The 17,183-nt window shown below is 37.2% G+C and overlaps 3 protein-coding genes and 1 long non-coding RNA gene across 5 annotated transcripts; 3 read left to right on the forward strand and 1 right to left on the reverse strand.

Annotated features, from left to right (window-relative positions):
- Nucleotides 1-489: 489 nt before the first annotated feature.
- On the forward strand, nucleotides 490-4,188 carry LOC148766647 (uncharacterized). 2 transcript variants are annotated; one of them, XR_016035141.1, is made up of 4 exons: nucleotides 490-660; nucleotides 1,401-1,563; nucleotides 1,698-3,018; nucleotides 3,786-4,188. It is a non-coding gene; the product is annotated as an uncharacterized LOC148766647 (long non-coding RNA). The 2 variants fall into 2 exon arrangements; XR_016035142.1 differs by having other exon boundaries at nucleotides 2,098-3,018.
- On the reverse strand, nucleotides 1,129-3,192 carry LOC105967951 (high affinity nitrate transporter 2.5). Its single transcript, XM_088827451.1, has 2 exons — nucleotides 1,878-3,192; nucleotides 1,129-1,789 (listed from the first exon to the last, which is right to left on the reverse strand). Exons 1-2 carry the CDS (start codon nucleotides 3,029-3,031, stop codon nucleotides 1,435-1,437), a joined length of 1,509 nt encoding a protein of 502 aa, XP_088683577.1. The 5' UTR covers nucleotides 3,032-3,192; the 3' UTR covers nucleotides 1,129-1,434.
- A 1,979-nt stretch (nucleotides 4,189-6,167) lies between the features above and the next one.
- On the forward strand, nucleotides 6,168-6,695 carry LOC148766648 (uncharacterized). The gene has a single exon (XM_088827366.1). The coding sequence runs from the start codon at nucleotides 6,168-6,170 to the stop codon at nucleotides 6,693-6,695; it is 528 nt and encodes a 175-aa protein (XP_088683492.1).
- Nucleotides 6,696-10,187: 3,492 nt separating this feature from the next.
- On the forward strand, nucleotides 10,188-11,799 carry LOC148766649 (high affinity nitrate transporter 2.5-like). The gene is made up of 2 exons (XM_088827450.1): nucleotides 10,188-11,355; nucleotides 11,445-11,799. Exons 1-2 carry the CDS (start codon nucleotides 10,202-10,204, stop codon nucleotides 11,797-11,799), a joined length of 1,509 nt encoding a protein of 502 aa, XP_088683576.1. The 5' UTR covers nucleotides 10,188-10,201.
- The last annotated feature ends 5,384 nt before the right edge of the window (nucleotides 11,800-17,183 follow it).

A 17,183-nucleotide genomic window follows, 5' to 3' on the forward strand; every position in this document is an offset into this window, starting at 1 on the left:
CCTGACGTTTGTGGTTGTTTTCAATTTTCATTGACCCGATTTTTTTTAATTTTTTTTTAAAACAAAATTGATCATTTTCACTTGTCAATTTATGTTAATAATAATAAATAAGTTTATGTCTATCACAATTCACATCAAGTATATCACAATTTCTTTTTTCCTATTTTTATTGTTTTCCTTCGAAGAACATAGTATCTAAACTCGTAATTTAGGATTTTGTTAGAATTCTATAAGGGATTTGTTGGATTAATTTTGCCTATTATGCAAGTGTTATGCTTCACATTTGATGTAATTCATTCATGAATCTGATCAATTTGCGACATGTTTATTTAAATGATTAGATGAGAATATTGTATTAGTAGTAAGACCATAAATAAAACTCACTATTTAATCATTTGTCAACTTTATACCAACCCTTGGGCCTTGCCTTGGGTGAAAATAAAATTTAGTTCTTGATCCATAATGATCATATAATTACTATTTGGGCCCGATTCGATGGGGCTAAGATTCTGGTTCAGTGTTGGTGGGAGCTAAATCCCTCAAAATTGGAACCCTAATCACAAAAATTGTCGAATTGCGTAATTGGGGCTTAACCGATGACACGACGTCGTATTCAATCAGCAAAACCCGGTGGATGAACTCGTCGGACAGACGTCGCCGGTGAGTTTTTCTTAAGCTGAAAGATGCAATCTCTTGTGAATTTGAATTGCCATTCGAAAGTTCGTTTTTTTTTTTTTTTTTTTTTTATTTAATCCCCTTTGAACATGATTTACAGCTTCCTAGGGCTTATACGTTGTCTAATTTGCAGAAATAATCCTACAAACATGTTGAAATGTGTGAATTTGGTTTTCGAATCAAATGATTGCCTATCGTAATATGCTGGTTCTTCATACTGTTGTCCCTTGTCTGATTTCACAACATTGTGTTTTTTGTTTTCCTTAATATGCTAGAATTCACTTATACTGCTGGAATTTATCGTGTAAAACTCGAAAACTTACGTTAGAGTTAAGCTGGTTTAAATTATTTCAAATGTGTAGTAGTACTGATTGCGTTTTGCTTTGTGAGGGTATGTAGGGGAATCTAGAATTCATAAACACTGCTGGAATAATATCTCAATTTTCGAAATAGTTACGGATTGCTAAACGAAGATTTGTCATTGTTGAGTTTTGTACATCATAAACAGATAGAGAGTAACAATACAATGTTATACAAATAAAAGAGATACATGCACATTAAAATGAAAACCTTTTACAGCAGGGAACTTGAACCAATACAAATAAAACAAAACAAAACACAACAAAATACAGATATTTGTCACAGTACGTTCTTCTTCACACCAAACCAAATCAAAAGAATATTCAACTGAGCAGTAATCTCTTCATGCAATCAACACTTTGCAGAAATTCTTAAAAGAAAAGCAGGCCGACGGAATACTCATTTGTGTGTATCCGGAGACTCTGTTATTCCAACTCTTCTTCCGCCTTCGTGTCTGCTGTTTTCCGAGAACTTTAAGCTAGCCTTGTGGTAACCTTTTTCCTTCTCGGCTTCGCTCCATTCAGAAAGGTAATAATCTTCCTCCGTTGTCCCCTTTGATGGTTTGGTGAACATTCCACCCCATTGCGGGAAGTGTATCAACGTAATTACGGATGTGCATGCTATAATCATCACCCCCATTAGCATTATACCTTTTTCTGTAGTGTATCTCGATCCTCGGAAGAATATTACTTGTGTAATAACTGCTCCCACGTTTCCACCTGCTCCCGTCATCCCCGATATAATTCCCAATGACCTGGTAATAACAACAATATTTCATCAAACAAGTTTATATTATTATATGATAAAATGTTAGTGAACCGATAGACAGACAAAAATCGTACCTTCTTGAAACGAAAGGAACAACCCCGAAAGTAAGTCCACAAGCAGCTTGAACGAAAACCGAAAATATGAGCATCACAGCGACTGACACACCCAATGTTCCGACTTTCCCCAAAATAATACAAAATATTCCTCCCAAAGTCTGCACTGACCAGAGTGCCCACAACCTACCTCTCATTCCGTACCTCCTTGCAACAATATCTGACAGCATACCTCCTCCAGGTCTCGAGAAGAAATTCGCCAAACCGAAACTGGCTGCAATGATTCCAGCTGTGTGAAGGCTCACGTTGAATCTATCGTAAAAGTACTGCGCGATTATGTTGTCTATCGCGAGTTCAACTCCGAAGCAATACCCGTAAGTCAAAGCCAAGATCCACCCTCTGTAGTTTGTGACGGCGTGATACAGAACCTTGCTGAATTTGTCTTTGTGCTTGTCTCCCGATTTGTGGAGCTGGGCGTAGTTTCCATCTGGCAAATCTTGGCCCAGAAAGAAAATTCCGTACGCGCACAGCATCTGAAACAGGCCAGGGATGAAAAACGCGATTCTCCAGGCCGTGAATTTGTCGGAACCCATTTTCAAGATGAGTTCGAATCCTAGGGGCATGATCAGCTGAGTCGCACCCCCACCGAGGTTTCCCCATCCTCCCGCAACACCGTTTGCTGTTCCGACGACTGGAGCGGAAAACAAGGAGCTCATCCAGAACTGTGTGGACACAAAGGTTGCGAGTGAGAAACCGGTGAAGAATCGGACGATGAGGAAAGTGCTAGGACCGCTGGCGATGGAGCTGCAGTAGACCGCCGGAGCAGTCAGCAGTGTCAGGGCGGCGGAAGCTAGACGGGGCCCGAATAGATCGCAGGCCGACCCCATTGCCACCCTGGCAAACACCGCACCGGAGACCGCTGCTATTCCTGCGTTTCCAATTTCTGTGGCGGTGAGATCGAGATCGTCTCGGATGATTGGCAGCAGAGGCGGGGCGGCGAAGGTGGAGACGAAGCAGGCGAAGAAGGAAATCCAGGACAGGTGGAATGCACGCATGTGCGGTGCCGCCACTGAGAATAGCCGGAATTCGGTGGCTTTGTGCTCAGAGTCCACCGGAAGCGCAAACTTCTTCCGGCCAGACTCTTCTGTAGCGCTGAAAGCAGGTACGTTCTCCATGTCTGGTTTTTAGTTTAGTAGCTGCAAGAAAGTGAACCAAAGAGAAAATTAGAGGTGGTAAGCTTTTGCTTACCCTTTGGATCACTTTACTATGCAGAGAAAGAGATGATCTTTAGAAGTAATCTTGGGTGCTTCTTATATACTGTTTTAATCCAGTACAATTAATTACTAGAATATATTTTTTTATATATATATTTATATACATATAAGTATTAGCTCACAGCTGAAAAGGACAACCTGTGTCTTTGGAGAGTTGGCGAATTTCAAACTTGTTCAGGTTTGTGATTAATGTAAAAAAAAAAAATTATTGCGTAAGTGTCTTTTTGTGTGCAAGAAAGGGGTAGAAGTTTGTTCACTATCGTCGAGTCTCATTGCTCAGTTGTTGTTTGACATTTAAGAAAATAAAGAAACATTGAATGTTTCCAACATGCGAATCGGTTTTCCAGGGGTTGAGGGGAGGGAAGAAAATTGCTTGTATATGGAGTTTTGATTGTTAAATGGCCTAGTTGCGTAAATTTCAATTGTTTCTTCGTAGTGGGATCGTAATGTTTTGAGTTTCACGATTTGTTTCTGGCATTGACTTTGGAGCCTTAGCTTACCAGGAATCTAAAAGGTCACAAGAGAATGTGCAATTCTTGACTTTGTATATTATTCTATATAAGATTCCTACTAGACCTTTTTTTATTTGTTTGTTTTGTCTGTTTCGATTTCATGTCTGTAATGACAATTATGCCCTTCTCTCATTCATTTGCAGGAAATGAAATGGAGAACGTGTAAGATCTGTGGTTAAAGAAACTGCAATATATCCATCAGCAGGTATTTTTAAGGAATATCGGTATATTTACACACATAAACACGAGGGTGTTATCGTCATAAACTTGGTAGAAGTCTCTCACAGTAGAAATCTTCAATATCTTACGCAAGTTGTCTTAAATTTCACTTGCTTACGATTCTTACCTAAAACCTCGTGCCTCGAACATGATTCGAAAAGACACAAGGGGTATTATTACAACATTATCTTCATCAACTAGGTCTTAGTTTAACTGTAAAAAAAAAAGTAATTTGTTGATAGATTCAAGATTTCTGTACCCCTGAGGTAATTTTGAATTATTGATAGTATATTCAGCTGGGTACTGAATACTTGTGGGAATATAGAATCTTGCAAGCATCTAATTATTTAATTATAGTCAGCTTTGTCTTGGTACCTGTGGGGAGAATAATAATATAGAATCTTGCAAGTTATCTAATTATAAAATTAAGGTTAGTTAATGATAATCATCACTTGCTACGTGCTTGCTTTTAATTTTTAATTTTTTAATTTTTTTATATATATTTTTGAATGACGCGTGGAATAATTGACAGCTTGCCATTGGCTAGTTATTACATGCTAACCAAAACTACTTTATTTCTGCAAGGTGATAATATCTCCAATATCTTAGACTTAAAAATAAAAATACCACTTGTGTTTTTTTTTTTAATAAATAATTCATTGTTGTTTAGTTGTTATATATATAATATATAATCATTATATTTATATTTATATTTTTTTTATAGAAACTTTATGTGGGATGGGAATATTTATTGTAACCATTTGAGAGATGGTGAGGTCTTCTAATTAATTGCTCAACCAATTAGCATTGCCAAGGTTACTCCAAAGAATTATAACTATTCTATATATCATTTTCCACATATAAAGGGAATTTTTTTACAATACATGCAAAGGAATGAAATCATACCAATTTACAAGCCAACCTATGATTTTGAATTGACAAACATACTATTATTCAAAACCTAGTTTATAAACAATATGAATTGAGTAGTGCAAAAACCATCAACCATGAAGAAACAAATATTTCCTCCTAAAATTAGATCCCTATGGTCCTGCAATTGACAATATTGAGCATTTGGCGATGTTACGCCGAGTCATATACACTGAGTGAGTTATTACCGTTGATGGAGTTAAATAATCATCAACTAAAGACGCAGACACATAGGTATGCGTGATTATTATATGCAGATCAAGAGTTAGAAATCACCCAGTGTATATAACCCGATGTATCATCGAATCCCATTTGGAGACCCATACTCTCAACAAAGTTAACTATTATAGACTATTTAATCATTCATGGTGTGGATATATCCATATACAGTTAAACCTCTATAAATTAATACAGTCGGGACTAGCAACATTCTATTAATTTAGCGAATATTAAATTATCGAACTAATAATTTAGTTGGTTTTGAGTGAGTCGGGACCGGAAGAAACTATTATTTAAACGGTGTTATTAATTTATCGAGGTTCTACTGTACAATTTCTTCTTTACTCGATATACAACAAACTTTTTAGCATTCCTAATTAAAGAATCACCGGGCTTCGGAAAAAAAGTAGGTTAAGTAACGAGAGGAAGGAAAAAAGGTTTCGATTCGTGAACAATATTAGTAAAATTTACTAGATCGAGTTTTTAACATTTGTTAGTATATAATATCTTCATATGTTTACTTCTCTTTCCCGCCTTAATCAAGAGAATTTTGATCTATATATCAAGATAAACTCATTTTCGTACCATTAATAATTCGATATGATTTTACAAATTAAAGATGAATTTATTTTATTGTAGAGAGAATTGTAATTCTAGAGGGGAGCTTTTTTTTTTTCCTTAATTAATTAATTTATGTATTTATTTATAAATTTATTGAAGCACCTCCCATATGAATACTATATTTAATGAAGCAAGCTTGAGTTAGCCATATAACTTAGATTACTTTTCAACCTTGCATTAATAATCTAAAGATTTGTATCTCACATTAGTAACACTTATAAATTTCGTATCCATTTAATTTAATTAATCACGCATTAATTTGTAAACTTGTAACCGATTAAAAACATTAAAAACTTGTTTAAAACAACGAACGTACGTCAAGAACTTGTCTATAACAAAGGAGAACCGCTTCCTTTTAACAGCACCATAATCCGTACCACAAACAAAATTAATTTTTTTCAAGAAATAGAAAATTCCCATTTATATATAATAAAATATCATCAACAAATTAAAAGAAAAAAAAAAAAAAGGAGAGAGAGATAACTAAGAGAGATAGAAGGGCTAAATTTCAAGAGCCAAAAACATAAAAAAATATCATGGCTCAAAAGAAGTTCAACTATCTATTCGTAGCCGCCGCGGCCGCTCTTCTCCTCCTTCTCGCGGCCGAGGGTCCCACCGCGGGTGCTCGTAGCTTCGCCGGAGTGAACCCTTGGTGCCGCACCGCCTCCCACAAGCGGCTGTGCAACAAAATGGTGAAGAACGCCACCAACTGGCACGATGCCTCCGTCAACTCCCTCCGGACAACCCTCGAGCTGGCAAAGCGCCTCCCCGGGATGGTTCCGATGGTGAAGCCGGCGATTTCAACCCTAGAAATCAAGAGCCAGAAATCGATATTGGATTCATGCATCGAGGATTTCGAGGGGAGAATCGTCGACATGGAGAAGAGCCTCGGATCCATACAGGTCCAGGACATCGGCTCCGTCATGTCGCGACTCAGCGCCGCCTTGCATGGCGATTGCGAGGAGGCGCTGGCCGAGTTCCACGTCGATTCTCCGGTGGCTAAATACACTAAGCTCTTGCATAAGGAGGTGGATAATTGCTTGGCTGTTATTCTGCAGACATGAATTATTTAAATTAATTCATAATATATAATAAAGTGATTGATTAATTATAATTTAAAAATTAAAATAATATTATTATTAGTAGATGTTCGATTAGATTGGCCCAAATTACAATTATGTATAATTAAGGGCCTTCTAGACAAATGTTTTAATGGCACAATTACGACGTCGTTTTTCGTTCTTCGTTTTTTTATGTTATAGCTTCGCCATTTACGGCTGTATTTCTTGAGAGATATTTCGATTGGAAATTCTTCTACACATTTTGTTTATTAATTGGTATTTTTTATTAATTATAGATTTGACAAAAAAAAAATGCAATACTATCCAAATTTATTTTTCGTCGCAACATATGATAGTAATTGAATCACTCGTAGTCACCGACTTTATACGTACAAGTTAATACATATACGTATATTAAAAATTAATTTTAGATTAGCAATGATTTATTAATTTTTCGTTTATCAATTAGATATAAAACTTAGCCATTAGAATGTTTTTAATACTCAAATTTTAGAAGTATAATAAGTCGTAAGTTTGCTACTATATTTTGTTAACATAATCAATTTTGATGAACTCAAAGCATATAATTGATTGATAAAAATGCAAAATAAAAACAAAAATGATAATGTCTAATCCTAGTAGAAATTTCTATTAAAAATGAAGTTAATTAAAAAATTATGAAAATCACCATAAAGGATTTTTTTAATTAAAGCCTAAACCTAATAGAAGTTAAAATTCTAAATAAATAATTGAAATCGCGGAACTGAACTCCGATTTCTCTACTAGAAGTTATTACTGTGAATTAAAATTAATCGGATCAAAAATCAAAATTTTCGATAATTTTATATACAATTTTGATTCCGTTCCAAATAAATTCGGAAAACAGAATGAAAAATATGGTTCCAAATCCGATATTTTTGGATCAGAATTCGTGGAATTAGAAATTTTCATTCCAATTTCCACCCTTAATCATAAAACAAACATGTATTATTTTTATTTTATTTTTATATATGGAGTGTAAATATAGATTTTCTCATTGTTGAAATCAAAGATTTATAGTTGGTGCATGTCAAATTTTGACTTAAATTACTATTTCGCGCCAGTTTTGCATGCACGGGTTTGATTTACGATGATTCAAAAAAAATATAATATATTAAAGAAAAATAGTAATTTTCACACACTATAATTTATCCCTTCCACCAATAATTACAAAGGATAAACAAGTTTTAAGGGCTCGTTTCAAACAGAAATCCATTTTAAGAAAAAACATTTAATTATTTATATTTCCGTATTTTTTCTTAAACACTCAGGATCATCTAATGCACTCTTAAACTATAGTAATTAGTGCGTTAATGATTCTCATTAATTAACGTAAAAAAAATATATATAAAAAAAAATAAAAAAAAGAACACCTCGATAATGGCTTCCACAAAAACCGCCGTTTGTTTGTCACTGGCCCTCCTAGCCGCCGCATTCGTCCTGTCCGCCGCCGCCGGTTCCTTCTGCGAGACGGCGGACGACAAGACCCTCTGCGTGCAACTGACGAAAGGCGGCAAAACCTGGGCGGAGGCGATGACGAACGCGCTGAACGGCGTGATGGACAGGGTCGAGGCCGGAAAATCCATCGTCGTCGGCGTCGGAGCGACGCTTCCGGCGGAGCTGTACCCCCAGTCGAAGCAATCAATCGAGAACACGTGCCACGAGGCGTACGAGAACATGATCGACGGCATAAAAAAGAGCATCGGCTTCGTGAAATCGGATCCCTATTCTTCACTCAAAACTTATATCTCGTCGACCACGTTTTCCGATTGCACCGGCGGGTTGTCGGAGTTCGGGGTCAACTTGCCGCAGGTGGACGACTTCGCTAATGAGATTGGTAAGCTGAGCGGCACCCTGTTGGCGGTGGCGCAGAAGAAAGCCTGATTTCTGGTCCTGAAAACGGCACCGTATCGGTTAATTATAATTTATAATTAATTAACTTGTTATTTGATACTCTAGTGTTGGTAAATGGTAGATCTAAATTTATTTCATAAAAATTAAAACATCTAAATAGATTCTTCTTTTACTTTTTCGATTTTTTATATTTTAATTTGGTATTTAAGAAAATATTTTGTTGTGATAGTAAAGTTCCAACTTCCATCTCCTAATTTTCTTACAAATTTACTATCAAGAATTGATTGATCAAAAATATCTGTTGAATCTCGTTTGATTGTCAGGATAAAATTAGTCAAGCTAAGATTAAATAATTTAATAAAAACATAAATATTTGGATTATGGAACGTCAAATAAAAAAACTCTCCAAGCTGAGATATGATAACATAATATTTCAAGGTCGACAAATTTTTAATATTGAATTTACCGAACATAAAAAAAATTCAATTATTTAGTTAATCATAACTAATCTTCCAAACCAAACGAGAGACCTTAGTGTCTAACAAAGTAGAAGTAGGATTATACTCTCTATCCTATGTATTTATCGTCTCGCTTTAATTTGTTGTCGAAAGGCCCCGCGTCACGAATAGGCATTGTCCCTAAGGCCCCAAACTATTATATATTATGTTAAGGCACCCCAAAACTGTTTTTTTTTTTCACAAGTACAACCGCCAATTTTTTCTTTTGATATTTTTCTATAGAATTTTATGGAAAATAATCAAATATAATATAACAATTAATAATTTTAATATGCATACAAAAAAACTAAAAATAAATAAGGGACCCAATTTTTTTATTTTTTTGCCTTGGCTCCATATTGGCTTGCATCACCCGCGGTTATTGTATTTCAAATTTTAAATTTAATTAGATATTTGGAAAAATAAATAATATATTTGTCTTTGTTTTTTCTTTTTTTTTTTACATATTTACTCTTCAAAATTAAGGTGTTGACATACGAACTCTCTTTTTCCTAGGGTTGTAATATAATTAAAAATTAAGATAATTTGAATTTCCTACACTCGTATATACATATCAATATAAGTTATGAAAACTTAGAATTAAGGGTGGTGTTGGTGTATGAATATATTACTATTTAATCAACATCTTGAATTAATAAACGGCTAGTGTTGTAAAAAGTCAAATATTTGTTTACATAAATATTACAACACTATGCCATTAAACAACCAATTCCTTGGGAAAAAAAAAAAAAAATCAATCTTTCTTCCTTTTCTAACATGTCAAACAACAACTGAACAATGAGACTCGACGAAAAGTGAACAAAATCTGTAGCCCCTTGTAACAAACAAAAAGACAACCTTAACAAAAAAAACACACAGGTGGGTTGACAATTGCCATTGTCCATCAGTACGGATTATTTGCACACGTCATATATATAATATAATATAATATAATATAATCAATCATACATATATGATATATGGACTCTCTATAAAAGCATACCAATCTTAGTTATTTAACATTCATCATTTCCTTCTCTGCTTCATATTACAAACTAAAGCATATCAAGAAATTAAAGAGAGGGTAAATCTATATATATATATATATATAAAGGAAACATGGAGAATGTACCTGCTTACAGCGCTACGGAAGAGTCTGGCCGGAAGAAGTTTGCGCTTCCGGTGGACTCCGAGCACAAAGCCACCGAGTTTCGTCTATTCTCGGTGGCCGCACCGCACATGCGTGCATTCCACCTGTCCTGGATTTCCTTCTTCGCCTGCTTCGTCTCCACCTTCGCGGCCCCGCCTCTGCTTCCAATCATCCGAGACGATCTCGATCTCACCGCCACGGAAATTGGAAACGCAGGAATAGCAGCGGTGTCCGGTGCGGTGTTTGCCAGGGTGGCGATGGGGTCGGCCTGCGATCTATTCGGGCCCCGTCTAGCTTCCGCCGCCCTGACACTGCTGACTGCTCCGGCGGTCTACTGCAGCTCCATCGCCAGCGGTCCTACCACTTTCCTCCTCGTTCGATTCTTCACCGGTTTCTCACTCGCAACTTTTGTGTCCACACAGTTCTGGATGAGCTCCTTGTTTTCCGCTCCGGTCGTCGGAACAGCAAACGGTGTTGCGGGAGGATGGGGAAACCTCGGTGGGGGTGCGACGCAGCTGATCATGCCCATAGGATTCGAACTCATCTTGAAAATGGGTTCCGATAAATTCACGGCCTGGAGGATCGCGTTTTTCATCCCTGGCCTGTTTCAGATGCTGTGCGCGTACGGGATTTTCTTTCTAGGCCAAGATTTGCCAGACGGAAACTACGCCCAGCTCCACAAATCGGGAGACAAGCACAAAGACAAATTCAGCAAGGTTCTGTATCACGCCGTCACAAACTACAGAGGGTGGATCTTGGCTTTGACTTACGGGTATTGCTTCGGAGTTGAACTCGCGATAGACAACATAATCGCGCAGTACTTTTATGATAGATTCAACGTGAGCCTCCACACAGCTGGAATCATTGCAGCCAGTTTCGGTTTGGCGAATTTCTTCTCGAGACCAGGAGGAGGTATGCTGTCAGATATTGTTGCAAGGAGGTACGGAATGAGAGGTAGGCTGTGGGCACTTTGGTCAGTGCAGACTTTGGGAGGAATATTCTGTATTATTTTGGGGAAAGTTGGAACATTGGGTGTGTCAGTCGCTGTGATGCTCATATTTTCGGTTTTCGTTCAAGCTGCTTGTGGACTTACTTTCGGGGTTGTTCCTTTCGTTTCTAGAAGGTATCCATCTACCTATCTACCTATTCGGTTCACTAAATTTTTATCGGATAATAATATAGACTTGATTGATATGTTGTTGTTATTACCAGGTCATTGGGAATTATATCGGGGATGACGGGAGCAGGTGGAAACGTGGGAGCAGTTATTACACAAGTAATATTCTTCCGAGGATCGAGATACACTACAGAAAAAGGTATAATGCTAATGGGGGTGATGATTATAGCATGCACATCCGTAATTACGTTAATACACTTCCCGCAATGGGGTGGAATGTTCACCAAACCAGCAAAGGGCAAAACAGAGGAAGATTATTACCTTTCTGAATGGAGCGAAGCCGAGAAGGAAAAAGGTTACCACAAGGCTAGCTTAAAGTTCTCGGAAAACAGCAGACACGAAGGCGGAAAAAGAGTTGGAATAACAGAGTCTCCGGATACACACAAATGAGTATTTCGTCGGCCTACTTTTCTTTTAAGAATTTCTGCAAAGTGTTGAAGAAGAAGATATTGTGACACATGTTTGTATTTTCTTCTTTTTTTTTTGTTGAGTTATGTCTGTATTTTTGTTTCAAAGTTCTCTGCTGTAATAGGTTTTTGTTAATGTGTATGTATCTCTTTTGTTTGTATAAGATTGTATTGTTACTGTTTATCTGTTGTGTATCACTTCTCTATATGTTTATGATGTACAAAACTCAAGTCAAGTTCAACAATGACAAATCTTCAAGTCTTTTCTGTTATTTCAGTTATTTGGTATAAGCTGTTATATTGTTAATAGCACTTTCTATTATTGTGAAAAAGTGAATAACACTTTTAGCTTATTTGTTTTAGGGGATTATTTCACAAAACCCCCTCATCACAAAAGTCCAATTACAAGGAGCCCAAATTTATTTCTTATTTTTAAAATAAATCCAAAACATCTTTTATTAATAAAAATTAATTAATTATCACAATTTTACCCTTACCTTATTATAAGGTATGTTAGGGTTGAATATAAATATACGTAATATTTGTTCCCTTAATATCACGTTCTCAATCTCACCCACAAATGTCGCCCTTAAACATAACGTGTATCTCTTTTTTTTTCTCTCTAGATTTTATTTTCTTTTTCTTTTCTTTTATATTCACCGTTGCAGATCTAGATCTACTTCCGTTCACCTCTTCTTTTTTCACCACCCGCGCTGCCCCAACCCCCACCCGGCGACGCCCCAGCCGCCTCCCGGGCCGCCCCAGCCGCCGTCCGAGCCGTCTCCCGGCCCCGCCCCAGCACTCGTCCGGCGCCGCCCCAGTCCCCGCACGGCGCCGCCTCAGCTCCTGCCTGGCGCCGCCCCAGCCCCCACCCCTATTTCTTCTCTCTTCATCATCGTCGAACGATATCTATGGGTGGTAGAAAAAGGTTAAAAAATTTTTTTTGGCTTCAATCATCTTTATTCAATGGTTTTAGGGTTTGTGGGGGAAAGTTCCTATTTGATAACGATATTGTGAAAAAGGCTATTAATTGTTATAAATTATTTTTTTCTTGATCAGATTGATACAATGACCCTCGTCGGCCTTGTTGGTGGTGGTGTACTGATGTTGCATTTTTTCCTGGATTTAGTAGTGACTTACGTTTTAAATAGCGGATTTTTGAATGGTGAATTTATGTATTTTTTAGTTGTGTTAGTAGTGGATTTACGTATGTTTTAGTGGATTTCGATAACTTTGTTGTTGATTATGTTACGTTATATTATTAAAGTGGATTACGTTAATTTTTCGTAATATAATTGGTCTTGCACTTTTTTCTTGGACAGTTATATTATTAAAGTGGATTACGTTAATTTTTCGTAATATAATTGGTCTTGCACTTTTTTCTTGGACATATTGATAAGTGTTCATTTTGCATGATTTTCACTTATCAATTCTTCGAGTTTTGGTCTTCGTTCGTCCGAGTTTTCGGCTTTATTTGTATATATTATGTTGTTTTTGTTTTATTTATATTTTAGGTAAAGATAAGCTATTTTTGCCGATTCGAGACGATTTTGGAAGCGAAGCCGAGAACCAAACCAAACACGTGCAAAAGCGCATTCTCGCGGATTGTGGCAGTGTTTGGTATTTCAAGCATAACTTTTGCATACGACCTCCGATTGGGCTGATTCAAGTGGATTTAGAAAGCTAACTTCAAGGGCTACAACTTTTGTGAAATGCACCATTGTCGAATTCGGGCTGAAAAAGGGTGAAAAAAGTGTTTGAAGTTGATGCAGAGGCCAGATCGCGATCCTGAATCACCGGATCGCGATCTGGTGGCAAATTCCAGTAGCAGCGAAAAGTTGGGGCAGATCGCGATCCGCACTTCCTGGATCGCGATCTGGGAAGGCGGTGGGCAGTTTTCGAGGTTGCCAGATCGCGATCCAAGAAGCCCAGATCGCGATCTGGGCACAGAAATCGAGACTAGATATTTTTCTTTGATTTTTCACTATAAATAGAAGGTCTCTTTTTCATTTGACAATATCTCGATTATATCTCGACCATCTCTCGACTTTTTCTTCGGTTTTCTCTTCGGTTCTCGCCAGTTCTTCGCGGGAAGCTTCGACTCGGGTTTCGACTCGGGTTTTTCATAAGCTTTTCTTTACGTTTAGTTTATAATTTCTCGTGTTCTTTATTTTGATGCTATGTTTGTAATGAACTGAGCATTTTCTTCTAGGGAAATGAAACCTTGTATATATTGATTTTGATTTCCAGATCTGTGATCTATTTGTCGTTCTTTGATTCTGTTTATGTTTTCCTGTATTAAATGCTTTCGATTGTTTGGCCAACAGTTGAATTGATTCTAAATGGGAATGAACTCGAGAGAGGATTTCTCGTTTGATTTTAGGAAAACATAGCTCGGGTTGTGGAAACGGAGACGTGATGCACCTCGGGTAGCCCTTAAGGACTTGACCTAAATGCTCTCTTAATATCAGGTTCTGAACGGAGACGTCGGACCTGTGGGTAGACTCTAACTACACTGGAGACGGGGGTTAGGGTACTTTAGTGTCTGGGTTAGCGAACATTGAATTGACAATAGATTTGGATTTGTAAATCTTTATCGATAGTACACTGGTGGATTTTACCCTAGAAGCCATCACACGTCGGAATTCTTCGTTTGTCTTGGCGGACCGGTGTTTTTACTTTGTTTCTTTTTAGTTTTATTTCTCCCATCCATTCTCGTTCGTCTAGATAAAGTTTAGGATAGTATAATTACGGTACTTGGTAGATTTAGGAACTTAATTCCCTGTGGATCGATATCTGGAATTCACTATTCTACAAAACGCGATACTGTACACTTGCGGTAATATATACGTAGGTTTTACGCGTATCAAGTTTTTGGCGCCGTTGCCGGGGAATTAGTTAATCTTGAATTTACTAATATCGTTACCAACTATCCTTGCTTTACTTTAGACATTTTTTTTTCTTTTGATTTTTTTTTTTTATTTTGTTTTAGCAGATTTGTATACATTGATGGCCTCGATTTATGATATCTCTCTTTACAAGATTCAATCCAGAGCTGATTACATTCAACATGAGTTGGAGGATATTGAAAGACATTGTAAGTTGAACCCAGAAAATGGAATTGCACAAACAAATGAGCACTTGTGCTATTTACAAGATGAACTCCACTTTCTGGCAAATATTTTCGAAAATTTTCAGAGATGTCACATTCACAAATCACATCCGACCATCCTATATGAAGACAACGAGGTATTTACAGATTTTCGTATGAACGATGAGGTTGAGCACCTTGAGGGAATTATTCATCCCAGTTCTGTAGATACTTTTGCGTGTGATGAGAGTGGGATGAAGATGATGGTAGAGGAACTTGACGAACTAAATCCTATCCACATTGCTACTCCGGATTTGAGTGTGAGCGAGGAGACGAGTTTCAAATTTGAGGTAGAGCTTACTCCAAAGCTCGAATATCTTGTGTACGAGTTTGAGAGATCGGTAGGCAAGCAACCCATCCTAGTCTCCTACCGACTGATTTCCAAAGCAAACGAAAAGTACCATGGGTTGGGATGGTCATTACTAGATTGCAATCTAGTCCATGATATGATTGCAAAGTATGTATCGAGACTGATGGATGGATGCGCAATCTACAAGGCTTTGGATTGGACATAATCCGTCCAAATTGTGTCGAGCCGTCGACAGTAAAACAGGCGCTGAATGGGAGGCAACCCATTATTTATTTCTCGTCATTTATTTTCTTTATTTTTGTCGTTTTTGCATTTTTTTTATTATTTTAAAGCTAAATTTCACCCTTTTTTTCTTGACTTTTGCCGGTATCTCGTCCCCAAGGAAAGAAGAGTAAGAAGTCGGGAAGTCTAGACAATTCCGGCAATTCGCCCTCGGTGCCAAAATTGACGGCACCCCGTGCAACCAAAGAACACTTTCGCAACCGTAGAACACTGATCAATCTGCGGCAGGACTGTTCAGGGCGTATTTCTTTCTCTTTTCTTTTATTTTTCGCATTGAGGGCAATGCATGATTTAAGTTTGGGGGGAGTTTAGCTAATTTTGATTTGGTCTTTTGCATGCATATCATATAATTTAGTTTTATTTATGTATTTCGATTTCCGTAATTGTGTTATGTTTGTCACATGCATTTCATATAGGATCGAGTGTAAGTTGCATTTCCGGATTCTATTGAAGCAAAGCAATTAATGAATTAGTAGATGGGCTAGTTGATTTTAAAATTGAAATTATGGATAACCGGCTAATTATAGATGTATCTTCCGACTGCGTTTTTGCAACTTGTGTGGATAGCCTTTCGAATCCTTTCCGATTAAGCTGGAGCGCACTTTTCTGAGGGGTATAATAGTCTGAGGTTTGGGGGGCGAGTTAGAATTGAATTATGTTTTCACGATTTCCAGTTGTTGGCTAAAAGTTCTATCAATGGTCTTTACGTTTTTATTTTATGTTCGATGTTAAAAAAAAAAAAAAAAAAAAAAAAAAAAGAAAAATAATAATTTGTGGTATTGTTGTGATTCACGCTCTGATTTCCCCGCCTTTCTGACTCGAGCTTAACCCGTTGGGTGCACCTCGTCGCCTAAGTCTCTCGAGCTGTCGAGCTTGGGGGTTTCTTGGACTAAAGTTCGATAAATGGGTCAGGGAGATAACACAGTGGTGTCGAGCCTTGCACGAGTCACGATTATGCCCGTTTCAAAAAAAATGAAAAAAGGAAAAAGTTGTGATGAAAATCACCAAAAATATTGTAGTTGTCATTTCTTTTATTTGAATAAATAGACCTACTTATGCCCAACTCGAGTTTTTGAATTTCTGAATCAAAACTTACTTTTCACCCACATTTCTACTCAAAACCCTCGGTAATTGTGTTTATTGTTTAATTACGGATTCTTGAGTCTATCTTTCGTTTTGGTGTAGAAACAACTAATTGCGTCGGTAAGAAAGTCGAATACCTTAAGCCGTATGCCATTCTAAGATTTTAGGTTATCTAGCTCGTTTCATCTTTCGAATTAATTGAAATGCTTTGACCAATCCGGCAACTTTGTGGGTATGTTGTCTGAAAACCCTCACGAGACACAACTCGTCCTTTGGGGGTACCCAGGGGTTCAACGGCTTGTTGCATACGCTAAATGCAATCGTGTTTCCCTACGTTAGTGGCCTAGGTTTAGTTTTTTTTTGCTTTCGTCGTTTTTGTTTTTGGGTTGTTGTTGTTTTGTTTTGATTTACTCGGGACGAGTAAAGATCTAAGTTTGAGGGTGTGATAAGTGTTCATTTTGCATGATTTTCACTTATCAATTCTTCGAGTTTTGGTCTTCGTTCGTCCGAGTTTTCGGCTTTATTTGTATATATTATGTTG

The sequence above is a fragment of the Erythranthe guttata genome, chromosome 12 (genome assembly GCF_056151865.1).
Source record: "Erythranthe guttata isolate IM_541 chromosome 12, IM_541, whole genome shotgun sequence".
NCBI lineage: Eukaryota > Viridiplantae > Streptophyta > Magnoliopsida > Lamiales > Phrymaceae > Erythranthe > Erythranthe guttata.